The 18426-nt window shown below is 34.6% G+C and overlaps 2 protein-coding genes across 2 annotated transcripts in view; both read left to right on the top strand.

Annotated features, from left to right (window-relative positions):
• The window catches only part of LOC117794035 (eye-specific diacylglycerol kinase-like), a 139183-nt gene extending 126356 nt beyond the window's left edge, over nt 1-12827 (top strand). The window contains 10 exon segments of the mRNA XM_034634494.1: nt 2072-2459; nt 3217-3397; nt 4816-5225; nt 5283-5576; nt 6451-6677; nt 7208-7429; nt 8433-8484; nt 9614-9677; nt 9861-10018; nt 10920-12827. Coding sequence (XP_034490385.1) covers nt 2072-2459; nt 3217-3397; nt 4816-5225; nt 5283-5576; nt 6451-6677; nt 7208-7429; nt 8433-8484; nt 9614-9677; nt 9861-10018; nt 10920-11208 — 2285 coding nt within the window. The 3' untranslated portion in view covers nt 11209-12827.
• A 4225-nt stretch (nt 12828-17052) lies between these two features.
• Nucleotides 17053-17903, top strand: LOC117790297. The gene is made up of 2 exons (XM_034629709.1): nt 17053-17182; nt 17259-17903. Exons 1-2 carry the CDS (start codon nt 17135-17137, stop codon nt 17823-17825), a joined length of 615 nt encoding a protein of 204 aa, XP_034485600.1. The 5' UTR covers nt 17053-17134; the 3' UTR covers nt 17826-17903.
• The last annotated feature ends 523 nt before the right edge of the window (nt 17904-18426 follow it).

Below are 18426 nucleotides of genomic sequence, written 5' to 3'. Positions count from 1 at the left end.
AAGCACTACGATGAGCGAAGAAAGGCTAAACTTTAATTAAATGACTATCTCTATAGATTACGAGAAAGCCAGCACAATTAGGTACGAGGAGATATTTAAAGAATTCAGTGCCGTAAAGGTCAGAAGTCCATTATTTTGAGATTTTGTTATAATTTTAAGAAAAGGAATAAACAAATTAAGAAAAAAGGGCCCCCAATATTTTTTTGCCCCGGGCCCCGAAATGGCCAGCAGCGCCTCTGAGAAAACCCTTTAACTAGACATTTAATAATTAAGCTAAAATTTCAGAACCTCAGATAAGACACCACTATATTTTCGAAATTTTTGTAACTGTCGGTGAATTTGTCATTCATATAAATCGCATCGGCTTACACTCAAAAATTTAATCGGTTTTTTACCCATACAATCTGGCCACACTCTTAACCATTTTGTACAAAAAAGTACAGAGCTTTTCCCTAATGGGTTTTGTACAATAAGTGGCGCCAGAGAGACGCATAAGCGCTCGAGGGTACAGCCACCGAGCTCAGAAAAACAAAATACATGCAATGCTTTCGCCACCCACGTGCCACTTAACTTTTGCAGTCACAAATTAGCTAAGTCAAGCTATAAAATAGCTAAAATGACAACACTCAATGTACTCCACTGAAATGCGTCGCTAAACTTTTCCAGCTTGGCTTATGGCTTTTGTTTTGCCGGTGTCCTCTCTCTCTCTCTCTCTGTCTCTCTCTTGTCTGCCTGCCATCCTGTTGTCGGTCGTCTGTCCTTGTTGCTGCCTCTCTCTTAGTTATTCCTGGCCCTTCTAGTGAAATTCATAATTGCGCTTTGGCACTGGCTCGTATGGTTTTGGTATGTCGACTTTGTGCGTGGTAGCATGCCGTATCATCTCAATTTCTTTTGTTTGCCGCGGTCTCGTAACTGACTTTTCGCATATTTTCTAGAATATTAACTTGTCCTTGTCCCCGCCATGGTGTTTGTTATTGTTGGTATCGTTGCTGACGTTGACTGTATCTTAACCCGAATATTTCCAGCGTTACCTTATGGTAACAAGCAATAGGCATTTACTAAAAATTCATTTTTAGACAACATATTAACATAAGATTTATTTTAATATGATATTTTAAGAGAAATTTGTTGTCTTTAACCGATCAACTGTTGATTGAAAAAATCACTTGAAGTAAACTTATCGAAAAATGCGCATGAAGTTGCTCACTATATTCTGCAGTGCAAAAAACCGCATTTGGCAATTCGTCGCAAGTAAATTTAAATCGTTTAACTAATTTTGGTACTGAACTATATGCAATGCACACATCATTAGAAAGGTAAAAGAGTGCCCTTTTTAATTATGAAAAAAAAATCGGAATAAAAAACCATTTTTCTCGGTAAATTTAAGCTTTTCTTTTTCTTGTTGCCATAGGGTAACGCTAGGAAGTACAGGGTACAGGTATTTTTCATACGATTTATTCGCATTTCGGTATTGTTTTGTTCATATGGCAGCTATATGATTTAAACCAAATTTGGTCAGGATGTATAAAACCAACTTAAATCCATATAAAATGAGTTTGGTTGATATATCTCAGAAAACAAAAAAGTTTTCCATACTAAAGCTGGGTATGGACATCGAATAAAAGCTGTGCCCTATATGTCATATAAAAAAAACTGTTGCTAAATTAGTAAGATAAATTTAGAAAGCGTTTTAGCTGGTGTGTTTGGGGAACGGATTACACAGAATCAAGAAATTCTCATTTTACAACACTGCTAGCTTTTAGCTCGGGGGACTGAAAATATGGAATTGTTCAACCATTTTACGCCTGACAAGCTAAAAATGGCCGTTATTCATTTGAAAACAAAACAATGAGGACTGGAGTTTTTCAACCAGAAAGTTGCCCAGGACGATTCGGGTTAAAGGTGGAATAATGAAATTTTGCTGCTTGATGGCAATTTCCAGTTACCCTACGCACTCTCAGTTAGCTAAACAGACAACGAGTTGGTCACCAGCTTCTCTCTCTCTCTCTCTACATTTCTCTCTCCCTCTTTGACTCTGTGCTTGTCTCTATCGCTCTCTTTTTGCTTACAGGAAACTACGCACCAATCATTGTGCCACCATCGTGGATTGTGAAGCTGCCCAACAAAGGCAACTTTAAATCCTCTATACGTGTGAGCAACAAGAATAGCGCTGCAGGCGGTGCTGGTGGTGGTGTCGGTGCTCTCGGCGGTGGTGTTGGTGGCGGCGGTGGCGGCAAAAGCAAAAAGCAGGCTCAAAAACGCCAAAAGGGCAAAGAGGAGAAAAAAGAACCGCGCGCGTTCATTGTGAAGCCCATTCCATCGCCGGAGGTAATACCGGTCATTGTCTTTATTAATCCAAAATCCGGCGGAAATCAGGGCGTCAAGCTGTTAGGAAAGTTCCAGCATTTGCTTAATCCCCGTCAGGTGTTCGATCTGACACAAGGTGGTCCTAAAATGGGGTAAGTATCCAGCTAGTTACACAAAGTGCATTGTAAACTAAATTGAAAGTAGATGAACTAGATTTCTTACATATGTTATGCTTTAGGTGTTTCGAGTAAAGAAAGAGATTATTCACAACAATCACAAAATAGATCAATGATTATTTTAATCTGATTGAATAATCTTTAAAATAAAAACTATTAAACTAGCCCAAAATTATTCTCCCTAATACATCACTCATGTCTCGTTTGCTAAGGAAACCCACATTAAAACAATATTAAAACTCTTTCTACAAACAGATGAAATAGTTCATAGTTATCTTTAGTAATTTTCTAGTGTTTGATCATTAAACGACTTTCTACCAAGGCCTAACCGCGAATATATAGTAATCGTCATATCCAGATTTTAGAGTTTATAGTTGTCTTAATCTTTTTAAATTTTTTAATATCTTTCAAACTAGTATTGTAGTAAATTGTAGGTATTATTGATGAGTTTATAACTTAAACATATATTTGCAGCAATACAATTTAAAATTATTAGAATAGTGTTGATTACGACTAGGAATTGTTATTACAATAAAAAAGCAGCTGTTGAGCTACTTTAAGCTATGAATCAAGCTAATTAACAGAAAAAATAATTAAATCGTAAGGTAATTGCATTAGTAACATTTCTAAGGAATAATATAAGGAAGTACAGTGAATATAATGCAAAATCCTTCTTTTTTTGCTTGCATTATCTCCCCCTCTCTATCACTATCTCTTTCACTATCCCTGCCAGATTGGAAATGTTCCGCAAGGCGCCCAATTTACGGGTGCTGGCCTGTGGCGGCGATGGCACCGTTGGTTGGGTGCTATCTGTGCTGGACCAGATTCATCCGCCACTTCAGCCGGTACCAGCTGTGGGAGTTCTTCCCCTGGGAACTGGAAATGATCTCGCCAGATCTCTGGGCTGGGGCGGTGTAAGTAAAATACTAATTTATCCCTTTTTCTACAAATATATTCGTCTATTTTTGTTGTGTCTTTTCGCCATGATGTGTATAACAGCGTATTTAATTTTAGTCCTTATGTCAAATTGCATTTTTACAAAATAAATCAGCTGATCGCTGATTTGGGCAGGATGACACTGCAGATGGCAGCTCGCGCTAGTGACGAAAGCAGCACGAAGGGTGCGAAAGTCGACTAGCAATATATACAGTTAATATGGAAAATTTGCTACGACTGATCGAGTAATCTACCGATAGAATGGTTCAGTCCTAGCTTACATACTAAAACAGACTTAAACATTTTCTAACTCACGTGGTTCTTGAGATAAGGGGGTGTAAGTGGGAGGGGCGAAATTTAAATGATTACAGCTAATGGGGCCTTTGGACTTTTATTTTTTTTAAATTTTTATTAATAATATCAAAAATACGCGTCGATTGATACCTAGATCACCCGAATCCGATAAGTGGTTCAAAATATAATTAAATTTGAAATTTTTAGTTCACTTCTCAAATTAAATGAAAAGTCAATTTGCTTGTGTGTTTGTTTATTGGATAAAATCGCTAAAAAAAAAAAAAAAAAAAAAACTTAGATTTGATGATGGGGATTTATTCCTCTTCGAAAAACTAGAAATGTTTGTTCTACGACAAACCGTATAAGCTACAGATATGTCCTATATATAGTTAGAAAGCTAGTTTGGCATTCGGCACATTGCGCAAAAAAGTCGACTTTACTTTTAGACGAAAATAGCTTTTCTGCGCAGTGCCGAATGCCAAACTATTTTTATTTATAAATGTAATTGTAATATTTATATAATTTATATATTTTATTTTTTATTGTTCGTCACAAAATTGGATATCAGAAATTTTGGGGTATCTAGACTTTCGTCACTAGACTGTGAAGAGGTTTTTTTTTTTTTGAAGATATAAATACACATTTTGTAAGCAGGGTTGAGTGATCCCAAAAACATCAACATCTTACTAATGGCTGATTCATTTGACAGCTATAAGGCGGTCGGTTCTGATATATGTACCGACTTGCAGCAAGATTTTAAAAACATATTGGAGTTTTTGCTAAAATCAAGCTATAGAAATAATCGAACGAAAATTAATCTGTTATCTGAAAAGCTTTGGTAATTTTTTTTAATTTCACAGAATGTGTATTTGTATTATTTATATGTTACAACCTAACCAAATATGGTTATTTGCTATTGTTTTATTTTAATATTGTGCTCAGTTTTATTTCAATTGTTTTTTTATTGATCCAGAATATTTTGGGAGTTTGATATTAAACAAAATTTATACAGGCTACAAATATAATCGTACAAGTTAAATATATGAAGAAAATCGTGTATTCCGATGCAGCCTAATTGATATGAATTTCTTACTTTTATTAGGGCTATACGGATGAACCCATTGGGAAGATTCTTCGAGAGATTGGCATGTCACAGTGCGTGCTGATGGATCGTTGGCGTGTACGAGTTACGCCCAATGATGATGTCACCGACGATCATGTGGATCGAAGCAAGCCGAATGTCCCCTTGAATGTGATTAACAATTATTTTAGCTTTGGCGTCGATGCACATATTGCACTCGAGTTTCATGAGGCACGTGAAGCGCATCCGGAGCGCTTCAATTCGCGTCTTCGCAACAAGATGTACTACGGCCAGATGGGCGGCAAGGATCTGATCCTTCGTCAATATCGCAATCTCACACAGTGGATGACACTCGAGTGCGATGGCCAAGACTATACTAGCAAACTACGTGACGCCGGCTGCCATGCCGTCCTATTCCTCAACATACCCAGGTAAGTGTTTATTCTGAAGCTGGAAGAGTCTCAATTAATCTCCTGTTTGACTTGCAGCTATAGCGGTGGTACGCATCCCTGGAACGACTCATTTGGCCAGACAAAGCCAGCCATCGATGATGGCCTCATGGAGGTGGTTGGCCTTACCACCTATCAGCTACCCATGTTGCAAGCGGGCATGCACGGCACCTGCATCTGCCAGTGCCGCAAGGCGCGCATCATCACCAAACGCACCATTCCCATGCAGGTCGATGGTGAGGCCTGTCGCGTCAAGCCCTCAATCATTGAGATCGAGCTGCTCAATCAGGCCCTGATGTTGTCCAAGCGCAAGCATGGACGCGGTGATGTCCAGTGAGTATGCCCCACTTTGCTCCCTCTTAACTATCAATTTGTTATTTCGGAATTAATGGTATGCATATTTAAAACTGTTCTCGACAGGGTTGGAAATACTGATTTAAATTTAGTTTGATTAAATTTTTGTACTTAGTTGAATCTTCCAGCAAAAAATAATTATTTGATATAGTTAGTTGAGTATTAGAGTCTACAGTTAATTACTTAAAATATGCTTTGAATCTTTTTAGACTACTTTTTGGATCAATTGAAATTTTAGTTGAAATTTTCCACTTTATATTTATTTATTTATTTCCCTACCAGTACAATTTTACTTGAGATTTTTCTTACCATTAAAAATGTGTTTGAGATTTTTCTTAACAGCACATTATTAATTGTGATTTTTGTGTCCACTATATTTTTATTTGGGATTTTGATTCTATTTTAATTTTATTCACTAGCAAATACTGTCAGTAGGAAATTAACTTTAAATTGTACCATTTGACGTACAAAGAAACATTTAAATAATAGTACTAGTTTACCTAATGGAAATCCAATTCAAGAAAATTGCCAAATTTAATTGTTTAGAATATTACGTGATGATATCAATCTGAGAGTTTAGAACACTACTGAAAGAATTTTGCTTAGCATAGGAAGGTTTCCTGACTAGTATAGGTTTATAGGTATAGTTAAAAATTCATTTTTTATTGGCTATCATTTTTTTTTCTCTGTCAAGTCTATTCTATTGTTGGGATTACTTTCAAACAAACTTAAAACAAAAATTAAGCCTTGGTATCGCTTTCATTCCTCCGTGTTAAGCCCGTAGTCGTTCATTGTCACTACAACTATTCTGCTCATACTTAACTAAAATTGTTTCTTTTTTCGTTTCGTACAGGGTGAATCCATTGGAGAAGATGCAACTGGGAATATTGAGAGTAACTATGCAGCAGTATGAGCAGTATCACTATGACAAAGAGATGCTACGCAAATTGGCCAACAAGTTGGGCCAAATCGAAATTGAATCTCAATGCGATCTGGAGCACGTGCGCAATTTGTTGAATGCCAAGTTTGAGGAGTCCATATCCTATCCAAAGGTCTCTCAGGATTGGTGTTTCATTGATTGTAAGTTGTTTCTGTCATGCCTAGTAATAGTATGTTTTATACCCTTGCATATCTTTTATATATATAACTGTTTGTTCAAAACTGATCATTGTGGACTAAGTGTCCACATAGTTTCGTGCACTAAGACGGCTTTTTGGAAAGTTCGACCCGCAAGTGGGTCAAATTTGGGGTCAAGATATTATTATATTGTCACGAATGGTGTATCACACCTATACAAAATATATATTCCTGATCCGAACAATCAACTGGGTCGATGGTCCAAGTTTTAGTAAAACTAAAAGTAAAATAAAATTAAATAGGTGTCATAGAAATAATCAGACGAAGTTCAAATTTAAGTATGAAAAACAATACTGTTTTTTTGTGATATCTCAAATAATCTAGCAATTTGTGTACTTGGTATTGTCGTATACAATCTAAGGAAACCGTCAGTTAAAAATTAAACATATGGCTCTACAAGGGTATACAATTTTCGGTGTGCCGAAAATAATGTTGTTTTTTTACAGATTTTAATTGAAATATAAATTTTGCAGCATGCACCGCTGAGCATTATTTCCGGATCGATCGTGCCCAAGAACATTTGCATTATATCTGCGACATTGCCATCGATGAACTGTATATTCTTGACCATGAGGCAGCCACAATGCCACAAACACCGGATCAGGAGCGTTCATTTGCGGCATTCTCACAGCGTCAGGCGCAGAACGAAAGACGGCAAATGGATCAGGCGCAGGGACGCGGAAATGGCAGTACGGGTAGGCTTCTGTTAGCTGACTGTTGGCACCGATCGGCGCAACGCAGCAATGAGTTGCCGCTGCAGCAGCGGTTGCAACTCTACCAGCAGCAGGTGGCCGAGCAGCTGCCCTATGTAGATAGGCGCATGTTTTGTCACCTGCTTTATCGCAAGAAGCGCTACGAGCTTTGAGCGAACTTTTCTGTGTGTATGTGTGTGTGTGCTTAGGCGCCACCCACAACCAAGTACCCTAACCCCACCCCTATCCCCTTCTTAATTCTTTTCACGATCCTCTTGCCCAAGAGTTCTCTATGCCTGTCCTTAATTCTACTCGTTATCTACGTTGTTTGTTTCCGTTTTGCGTTGCGTTATTTTTTGCATGTTTAGGCACTAACACAAAAACCCATACACACACACACACACACACACACACACACAACACCCACACACGTACCCACACAATGCTCACGATGTGGTGGGAGCGAATACAGCTTAGTCCTTGCCACGCCCACATGTAAGTAACGCCTTAATAAATATGAGTATTTTGTATATGGTTTATAATCGCCGCTTACGTTAACAGTGACAAGGACTAAACCGTATTCCGTTCTCGTCCAAATCCCCCACCAATCAAGAAACCAACTTACCAAACAACCAATCAATTATTCAATCAATCAGTCAACCAATCGATCAACCAACTAACCGAACAATCAACCAAAACTCAAAACAAAAAAACTACAAGAACACACTAACCACAATAGAGTTAAATCGCAATCGAATGCGACGGGTAGGTTGTCTCAGTTAGCTTATCTGATTAATCGATTAACCCAATTTATCGTTTATAATTTTATTTTTTTTTAATCCTTTTTCTTTACGTTATTGCATATTGTATATAATCATTGCAAATGGCGTACTAACAATTTGTAAATCTATTTTTTAATTTGATATTTACGTACACTCACAAAAACACACGCACACACACACACCTGACCTATACACACTTAAACACGCGCGTATTTTATACAAAGATGAGGACTTGCAAATTGGCTCCAAGCCCATTAAAGTGATGAAGTGGAAGAGGTAAAATTGCAATACGTCAACTTAATCCACAAAAATCACAACTTCATATTTCACGCGCATTACAAAAGAAAAAAAAAATCGGAAATAAAAGAAATAAATTATTTGCAGTCATTTTTCAGTCTGAAACTCGGACTTAATTTAAGCCAAATGAGCAAGACGGATATAAAACCGTCTGGCAGCACTCGCTCTCGCTGTATTCCTCCCTTTTTTCTGTTTATTTAAAGTATTGATTTAAATCGGTGTCGATAATGTTGCAAAAGCACATCGATGTTGATTTTAAAATCTGATCAGTATATCGGTAACAATATCGATTCGATATTTTATATTTTTAGTTAACTTTGGGCAAAGATTTGTAATTTTTTCTATACGAAATAAGAACAACCTCGTGCTTGGAATTCAAAAAAAAAAAAAACAATATAAAAGAATGGATATAAAAAATTTATCAACAATTACATTAATTACATAATAAAAAAGCGATAGCTATTGGAAGTAATAACGATACTTTTCGATATATCGCTTCTTATTTACATCACTAATTGAAAGCTTTAAAAAAAGCTCATTTGGCTTTCAAATGAATTGGTTATTCCTCTCTAACGATTGGCGCTTTGTCATGACCATTTGCTAACATCACACTATCTTACTCATTCACTCACTCTTTCTCTCGCTCTCACTGTATTTCTTTCTTATTCTCTCACTTGGCTTTTTCATTTGAAACGTATTTAATTTTTATTTTGTTGTTCAATGCATGCAGCAACAAAGATCGTTTATTCAGTTTTAACGAAGATGTTTTTGGTTGTGGATTCAGGTACTCTGTATTATAGCGATTAACAAAAATATATATATATCTTCATTCCATCTCAATCTGTTTATCTATCTATTCTCTCTCTTTCTCACTCACTTACTCTGTGTCTTAATACAGATCGTATTCGTATCATATTATAAATCATGTGAAACTTATCGAATCGAAACTGATGCTTGACTTTTTCTTTTTATTTCTCTATTTTTCTATGCACACCACACACGCACACATTCGACACACTCACAAATACACACACAAACACAAATTCGACATATATACATATAAATATATATATATATATATATATATATATATAATTACATATAACAGCCCTATACTGGAGCAAACTTCCGATGCCGTACTACTAGCAGCCCAGAGCGGCGATCTGAATATGGTAGCTTTAACTTATTTTTTTTACTCCTTGTTTGTCTTGTACATTTTTTGTTTTGATCCAACGCGTTTTATAATTGATATAAGAATTAGTTTTCTCTCTTGTCTCTATTTCGTTGCGTCTTCGACTCACACACTCTTTTTTTGCTTTCTCTCTCTTTCGCTATGTCGGTGAACTCTTTTACAGTTACGTGCACTACATGAACAAGGATACTCATTACAATCAGTGAACAAGAACGGGCAAACGGCGCTTCACTTTGCTTGCAAATACAACCATAAGGACATTGTCAAATACATCATTTCATGTGCAACGCGACGCGTCATCAATATGGCGGACAAGGAGCGGTAAATATATACATATATTTTTTTTAAACTGTAACATGCTTTAAAGTCCTTGGGAATTTCATGTAAAGCTCATTTGTTAACACTGGGGGCATTGATTACCAATTAGGATGCCAATCCCTGTCTATGGAAAAGTACTGTAAAGTTACACAAAGTGTAAAATTGAATAGCATATATTTTATTCGATATTTGACATATTTGGTATTTTTAGGGGTATGTTATTCTGCTTAAGTTTTTTTTTTTGCATCAGCAGCTTTTGCTTGAATTCTCTGTCGCAAAGTGACCTGAAAATATTATTTCATTTTAAAAAGCAAAAGATCTATTGCAATGAATCTATTGCTTTACACCTTATTTTCATTATTTTCTCCAGTAAATTTATAAATTTAATTATATTATTTAGAGTAAATAATAGAATTAATGCTGCAAAATTCCAAAATGTTGCAGATGTTCGTTTAAATTGTTTAAGTCTTAGAGAAAGTTTACGGCTTGACTCGCCCCTGAACTTAAGCATTTGGGTTCAACCTTGGTTCAATTTTTCACAAAAACTTAATAATGATTTTACTCAAAAAACAGGTTTGCAATTTAACTAAACGCTGTCAAAATGTATATCAGTCTTGACTATTATCATTAGTATTAGTATCGCTAAAATTAGAGAACTTATATTTAAATATTACTTTAGCAATGCACCTGATAGGCTTCCATAGTCCTACCGTTACTACGGCTTATCGATATTTTGTAGTAAATTTGTATCGATATAAAAGAGAAGGCATGGATTGTCTAGTATTTTTACAATCAATCATCGTCGCATTTTTGCTAATGAAATCACACACTCACATATAAGTCTCGCACTCTTTGTTTCATACTCTCTCTCTTTCTATGTCTCTCTTTATCTCTCTCGCTTTAGCGGTCAGACGGCCCTGCATATTGCCGCGGAACAAAATCGCCGTGACATTTGCGTAATGCTGGTGGCAGCTGGCGCCAATTTGCAGGCTCGCGATGCAGGCGGTAATACGGCTATGATGGTGGCATTTAACAAGAATGCCAATGAGATTGCCACATATTTGGAAAGTAAGCTGGTTGAACAACAACAACAACAACAACATCATCTAGAGGGCGTCGGTTGGACCAATGTCATTACCACAAATTCCAATTCTAACTCGAATTCCACATCGCCGTCGGCCACCTCCATGTAAAACCCAAAAAAGAAAGCCTAAAGAAACCAATTAAATTGATCCCAAGTAGAGAACTCGCTTGCTGTGCACATCCATCAAAGTACTCGTAGTATAACCAGCGCCCGAATTAAAATCATCTAAGCTTCAGACCAGAGTCCATGTGGTTACATCAACTAATCAGCGAATTTCCTTCTTTTTTCCCTCGCCAAACCAAATGGAAATTGTCTCAACTGAAATGCTGATAAAAAACAAATAAATAAAAAAACAATGCGATTATCAACATTCCAATGCAAACGACAAATGTGCAACAAATGAAACAAATGCTGCTTACCCAAGGTCAAGAGCGTTTCATGCATTTGGAGGTGCAAACCAGAATTTAAATGTAATTAAACGAAGCAAAAAAACAAAAATCTAAAAAAAAGCTTTACCTAATTTAAGGCGTGTCCCATTTCGCTTTTGAATATTTATATACATATTTTTTTCAAATTAATAAATTCATCTAGTTTTAATTTTTTTTGTTTTGTTAGTGTCAGTAGCAATTAAAGAGAAAATGCAGAGTTGCATTATAAAAATGAAAATTAATAAAATAACTTTAAATTAATTATATTCTTAAGCAACGAATTCGCAACATTTAGGCGTTGGTCTTTAGCAACTAAGTGACAGTTTATTTACTCAACTCAAAAGCAAAAATAAAAACAATAACAGATCTAAGCAACAAGAACAAACAGATGAAAGAAAATGCAATTTTTATCACTCACCTAAACACAAAGCAGTAAGAAGTGTGTGTGAAATATTGTTTTGAATTCTTTGGCAAACAAAATTAAAAGATGATTATATTGTGATATCTAAATTTAATTGTACTAAAATCTAAAACAAAAGCTAAATAATAATGCATAATAATGGAAATCAAAAAACAGAAAACTTATCAATTTATTGGACTTGAGCAAACTGGCCCACGCGGCGTATGATTGATATTGATATTAGCCAATACGTTTGCTGTATATATGAAAAAAAATATTGATAAATAATAACGATAACAGCAAGTATATATATTCACACACTTATAAATTATATAGTAGCACATACATATGCATAAACATACGTATAAATAAATATTGTTTTTTTTTTTTGTGCAAATTTCAATTTATCGAATTAAGAGATTTATGTAAATCTGTTGTAAATTGCAATACAAGCCAAAAGAAAAGCAGCGCAGCAGCAGCAGCAAAAAAAGTAAAAGAAAATATGGCATATACTTATTAAATAGTATATGTATTGTCGTACACAAGCACACACACACACACACATACACAGTCCCATGCGCACACTCTTAACTAAGCTATGCACAACCCAGAAGCAGTTCCGTGTTTCCAATTCTTCGGTTCTCTGGAAAACCACAACTCTAACTATCACCAACTATCTCCCACTATATCTCACTGACTCTCGATGTGTTTCAAATAGAATCAAAGACTAACACAGAGACTTAATCGCCCGTCCTCACCCGCCCGACCCTCAGGCTTTTACCAGCCCCCCCACCCCAATTAGTCTACGAACAAAGCAAACAACAACAACATGAACAACTGAAAAAAATAAATAAATAGAAAACACTATATATATATAGTACTTTTATGTAGACTTACATATATATAAAGACTATTGGGAACTTTAAACGACTTTATTTAACACAAGAACAACTACAACAACAAGAACAACAACAACAGCCACAGGAATATATATATATATACACATAAAGTTAAAGATAAACTTATAGATAAAGCTAATGATATACATATATACAGTTATAGTTAAGAAAGCAAGCTACACATTTACAAGTACATACATATATTTTATCAGCAAGAACAAAAACCGAAAATATCAAAAAGATTAATCTTCTAGCTGATTAAGTAATAAATTAATGAATCTCGTATATTTCAACAAATACATATATGTGTTATTTACTTGTATGTGTTTGTTTGTACGTATATGTGTAGCATATAGTTGCATTTTTCATTAGATCCGTTCATCATCCTTCCTTATCTTTCCCCTAGAGCTAAGTTCAATTGTAAAATGCGCTAAAGTCAATTACGTTTCGAAATTTTTCAATATTCGGTTTTAGATATAGACGAAAAATCTCACTATTTATTGATAAGACATAACATAATTACCTAATTAGTGAGCACAATTCATTAATTATGTAATCCCTAGTATACACCCACACACAGACACAACTCAAAATTACAACTATGAATAATGATAACGATTACTGTTAATGTAATTAAGGAACACTGCTAAAACTCAACTGACTTTATCTGGCCGAGCTCTTGGCTCGAGCACTTTGTAGGCCAGCCATGGTCATTTGAGTTTTTCCGACAGTTTTTCAAAGATTGTTAGGTATAAACAAAATTATGTTTTGGATTTCACGTATGCAACGATTGTAACGACGAGAGATAAAGGGGCGATTTCGGTGGGAGAACGATTTGTGGCAAAGTTTTGGGGGCACATAGCTAAATGCCCCGCAGACGTGCGCCCAAAGCAACTGCCACAATTTGTAACAACGCGATCGCCTTAGTAAATTAGTAGCAGAAGAAGACGAAGAAGCAGAGTCAGCGCAAGAAGAAGAAGGAGCTGCAAATCTTATTTAGCAAATGACAATCTAGTGAACTTAGCAAAGAACAAATTACGTTTGCTAAATAAAAAAAAGTACAACTAATACTAAACGAAATTTTTTTTTGATTGCCTCTGCAAAATTTGAAATGCATAAATAATATAATATTTAATAATATAATTAATAAATAAGAACTATTCCTTCTTTGCAATCGCTTAACTGTCTATCAACTTACACTATAACTGAAAACTAAATCTTTATTGAATTTGAAATTGTAGTTTGAGGATTATTTGAAGTGAACAAGTGCAATGAGCGGAAAAGTTTGATGATTAATGTATTGCATTACTAAGACAGTGTTAGTACTAAGACAGTGTTGCAAAGTGCGGGTGCTAACTATCTAGAGAGAACTAATGTTTGTAAATGGAGGTTATATTCACCTGTTCGGAGAACAACCGGGTCCAAGCCAAACTAAGAATATATTTTCATGTATTTTGTGTAAATTGTGAAAGATCGAATATACTTGCATACTTGTGTATGACATGCAACATAAGATTATATAACATAATTACCTGTACTATGACAACTTCCAATGCCTTGACAACACCTTAAACTTTCACACACACACATGTATACCCATACACTCACACATAGATACAGAATATAAAATACAAACTGTTGAATGTTCTTTAAGGAAAAGCTGCATAGTTATGTATATGTGTGTACATTGAAGCATATGTATATATATACATACATAGTATATCGTACATATATATACATATATACTATATAAAAGCTCTACATGAATAAATATTTATATTATACATATATATATATATAAATATATATATATATATATATATATACATATATATTTTTTTCTATGCATATAAGAGAATTGTTGAACAAAATGGAAAACAACATGAAACGCAAGTCTTATGAAAACCTAGAAACTAAGGCAACTGAAATTGTAAAGGATGCAGTAGTAAAAACAAAAAAAAGCAGAAGAACAAAGAACCAGAGAATAAAATAAAAATTATTTAAGTGGATAAAATAATTAACTAGAATACATCAATAATTTATGCATCTAGTAAATAACTTATTTTAAATGTAATTTATTTATTTATGCTTAAAAAAAACACACAACACCCAAACACTAAGAGAATAAATAATTTATTTTCCACCAAACAACTGCATGATTTCAATTTTAGCGTGTAAATAATTTTACTATCATTTTGTTTCATTTCTTATTTGAATAAATTTTAAAATTTTTATTTAAGCATTTTCCAGCTCGGCAACGAACAAGGCACAGCTGAATTTATAAATTTTTGTTGTTTACAGACAAAAACATATTTAAAAAGAGAAGATGAAACTTATGCAAGTCTGAAAGTATTTCTATCGAAGAGTTCTAAACTGCTTAACTGTAAATTGTGTATAACTAAAAAACTTCAACTAGCGCTATATAAAAATTAAATATATATAACAATGCTATATGGCGAGATTGTATAGTACTACCTACAAATATTAATTTATATTTAAATATATATATAAGTGTGTGTATAAATGCAAATATAAATATGATTACAATTTTTTGGTAGCTCTTAGGTATAAACATAAACAGACAACAAAATAAAACAAAATTAATTACGATATGCACTGCAAGCACTGAGGAATTTGATTCAATTTTACTTAAGATAAACGAAAAGAGAAATTGAAGTAGCATTTAAAATTTAAATTATGGCATTACAATTAAACTTTCAAAAGAAAAACTAAATTTAAATTAATTTTCGAACAACCAAAAACCGATGTAAAACCCCAGCAAAAATGACAACAACAACTGAGATGGCAAATGGGCAAGTTTTGAATGAGTCAACACGCACACACACACTAATTATATAGTGTGTGTGTATGTAATACCAATTGAATTTGTTATGCAGAATGTGGCTAAATCGATAGGCCAAATAGCAAGTAACTGGCACACCCACTAAACAAACACACGCACTCACACACACATACACACACACACACACACGCACACACACACACACACAATATAAATATTATCGTGAATTGTATTATGCTTAAATTAAGATGCATTAATGGCAGATTCATCAGATAATTATCTGATTATGTGATTATAATCACACACTCACCCACACATACTGACATTCGCACTCACATTCACACACAGAGCTTGCAAAAAAAAAACCAAAAAAATAATTACAAAACGAATTCATTAATCAGACTCAATATATACAAGCTTAACTACCAAATAATTCAAGTTCCATTTTATTGCCCAGACGCTAACTCAATTTTCTACCTAAGCGTCTTTTAGTCTCCTATGTAAAGCAAACTAAAAAAAAAAACAAAATAATTCACACAATATTTGGCAAACAAAAATATGTACTATCATCAACAAAGTTGCTAATCAATACATTTTCGGACACTCTATTGTAAAAGAAATAAACATTTTTTTGGTATTTCAACTTATATCTGACTTTGTATTTGCAATGGCAATCGCATATTCCAACAAAATACTTTTCGATTTCAGTTTTAGTCGCAATAAAAAAGCAGGTATAAACTTAATGAAGGGTATTATATTTTATTGTTATGATACCCCCATCACGTAAGCAAATATACATTTAATATAGGAAAATATATTTTTGCAATATGCATTATCAGGTTGACGAGCCCTGTGAAAATATAAATATTCCTCTGCCTGAAGCTATTGTTTAAAGAAAGTTATGGAAACAAACTATCAAAATTTTAATATACTAAATATAAACGAGTAATAAATACTTGTTGATTGTTTGGCATTCAATCTATAAGTATCTTAAATATTTACTTGCTCACTTGGTTCACATATTGAATTAAAAAAAAAAAATTGTCTGACTTTTAGGCTAGTAAAGCTACATCTAATATATCTTCCAGCCTAAAAATGTGATATAACATTGATAAGATCAACCTATTAGATAGCTCAGTATAAACTTGCTACTTTGGCAACTTAATCATATAAATGTTGTATTTAAATAGCGACCATAGTGATAAGTTGGCCAAGTCGCAATTAAAATCTTGGCAAACTTAATACAATTGTGCTTCTATCAATTCATCAACTGATAAGCGAAAGCAAGGTAGGCCCCAAAATCATTACTAAGCTCAACTGAATTGGTATAGACAAATAGATAGGGTCTTAAATAAAAAAAATACTGGTATGTGATTGAGATAGATTATATCAGCTATATTGTATTGGATTTTTGGGCTATCGAAAAAAGACGAAGTTCATGGCAATCGCTATAAAAGGCCCAAGACATTTGACAGTCTACAGAGAAAGCTCTAGGAAATCGCAAGATGAAGTTTACACTGTTTGCTCTGCTTGCCGCATTTTGCGTGCTCAGCGTAAGTAGAAATTCTAAAGCAGAAAATAGAGATAAAAGAAGCGGATAAGTTTAATTTGTGTTGATTTTCTACATAGGTCAATGCTGGCACATGGCAACCACTTGTGATGTCATCAGATGTTGGCATGGAATACGAGTCAAATGAATTTGCCGATGTCGAAGGCGACTTCATGGAGCCAGAGACGTTTCTTATCTGGGGGATCTTGAAGAGGATACTTCGCTGTGTCAAGGGATTCAACTGCGTTCTTAAATGGGTAGTGGGCATCAAGGCAAGTGCTACGCAATATAGCGACGATATCACTGCCTGTGGCGTCGAAGCCAGTAAGGAAGTAACCGCTCTGCTCAATACCAATGTGAAAATCATTCAAACTGCCAATAACATCATCAACCTCAAGACCAACGTTTGCGCCACTGCGGAAAACGGCAAAAAGCCTTCCATCACCAACTTTTGTACTGTGAGGACTCTAAGACAGGTGATTCGCCTTTACGTTCAGGTGAAGAGGGCTATCAGACAGAGTAAGAAAATTCCCACGATCGGACCTAATGCCACCACATGTGTGACCAATGCAACAAACACGCTTGTCTCTTATTACACTAATTTCGTTAACGACGTAACCAGTTGCTCCAAGCTCATCGGCAGCTAAGCAGCATATCTATCCTTAATATCTTAATTTTGTGAAATAGTTTTTAACTATTAAACGTGCAACGCAAATCAAAATTTATATTGCTATATTTATACTCTTGTTTTGGGGGGACTTTCAGATACCTTGTCGGTTTTTCTATATCGGTCGGTCTTATTTCATTATGAAATAGGACCCCAAAAGAAGAAATGAAATAAGGCCCCAAGGGAGGGGACTTATTACATTTTTTTATTTGGAATTGTTGTTAAGTGTTGTTTTATACCGAGAGTTTTCAAATAAAAAAATGCCTCCAAATAGAGGAGGGTTTTAGAGATCATAATTTACTCCGGGACTAAACGATTTTTTTTCTTAATTGAATTCTTAAGTTTCCATTTAAAAATCACTTTTTTATTGCTGTCTTTTTGCAAACGGGGACTATTATTTTCCGTTAACCAACACTACTTTTATGATTTATTTATTTTATGGCTTCTTTTTCAATGCTACATCTCATGGATTTTTCAATTTTATTTTGAAAAATCTGAATTAAAAGATAATTTTATGAAAAAGATCAATTTCATTAAAACTTCAATTCCAATCCAAAATATGTTTGCAGAGCCCATTTAAA

This window comes from Drosophila innubila, chromosome X, assembly GCF_004354385.1.
Source record: "Drosophila innubila isolate TH190305 chromosome X, UK_Dinn_1.0, whole genome shotgun sequence".
Taxonomy (NCBI): domain Eukaryota; kingdom Metazoa; phylum Arthropoda; class Insecta; order Diptera; family Drosophilidae; genus Drosophila; species Drosophila innubila.
This window is presented reverse-complemented; position numbering and strand designations above follow the sequence as displayed.

Excerpts from the sequence above, each read along its gene's own strand:
- LOC117790297 (XM_034629709.1), top strand. The coding sequence starts at position 17,135 with ATGAAGTTTACACTGTTTGCTCTGCTTGCCGCATTTTGCGTGCTCAGC. Across the intron at positions 17,183-17,258 it reads CCGCATTTTGCGTGCTCAGC|GTCAATGCTGGCACATGGCA; the intron begins GTAAGTAGAAAT and ends TTTTCTACATAG.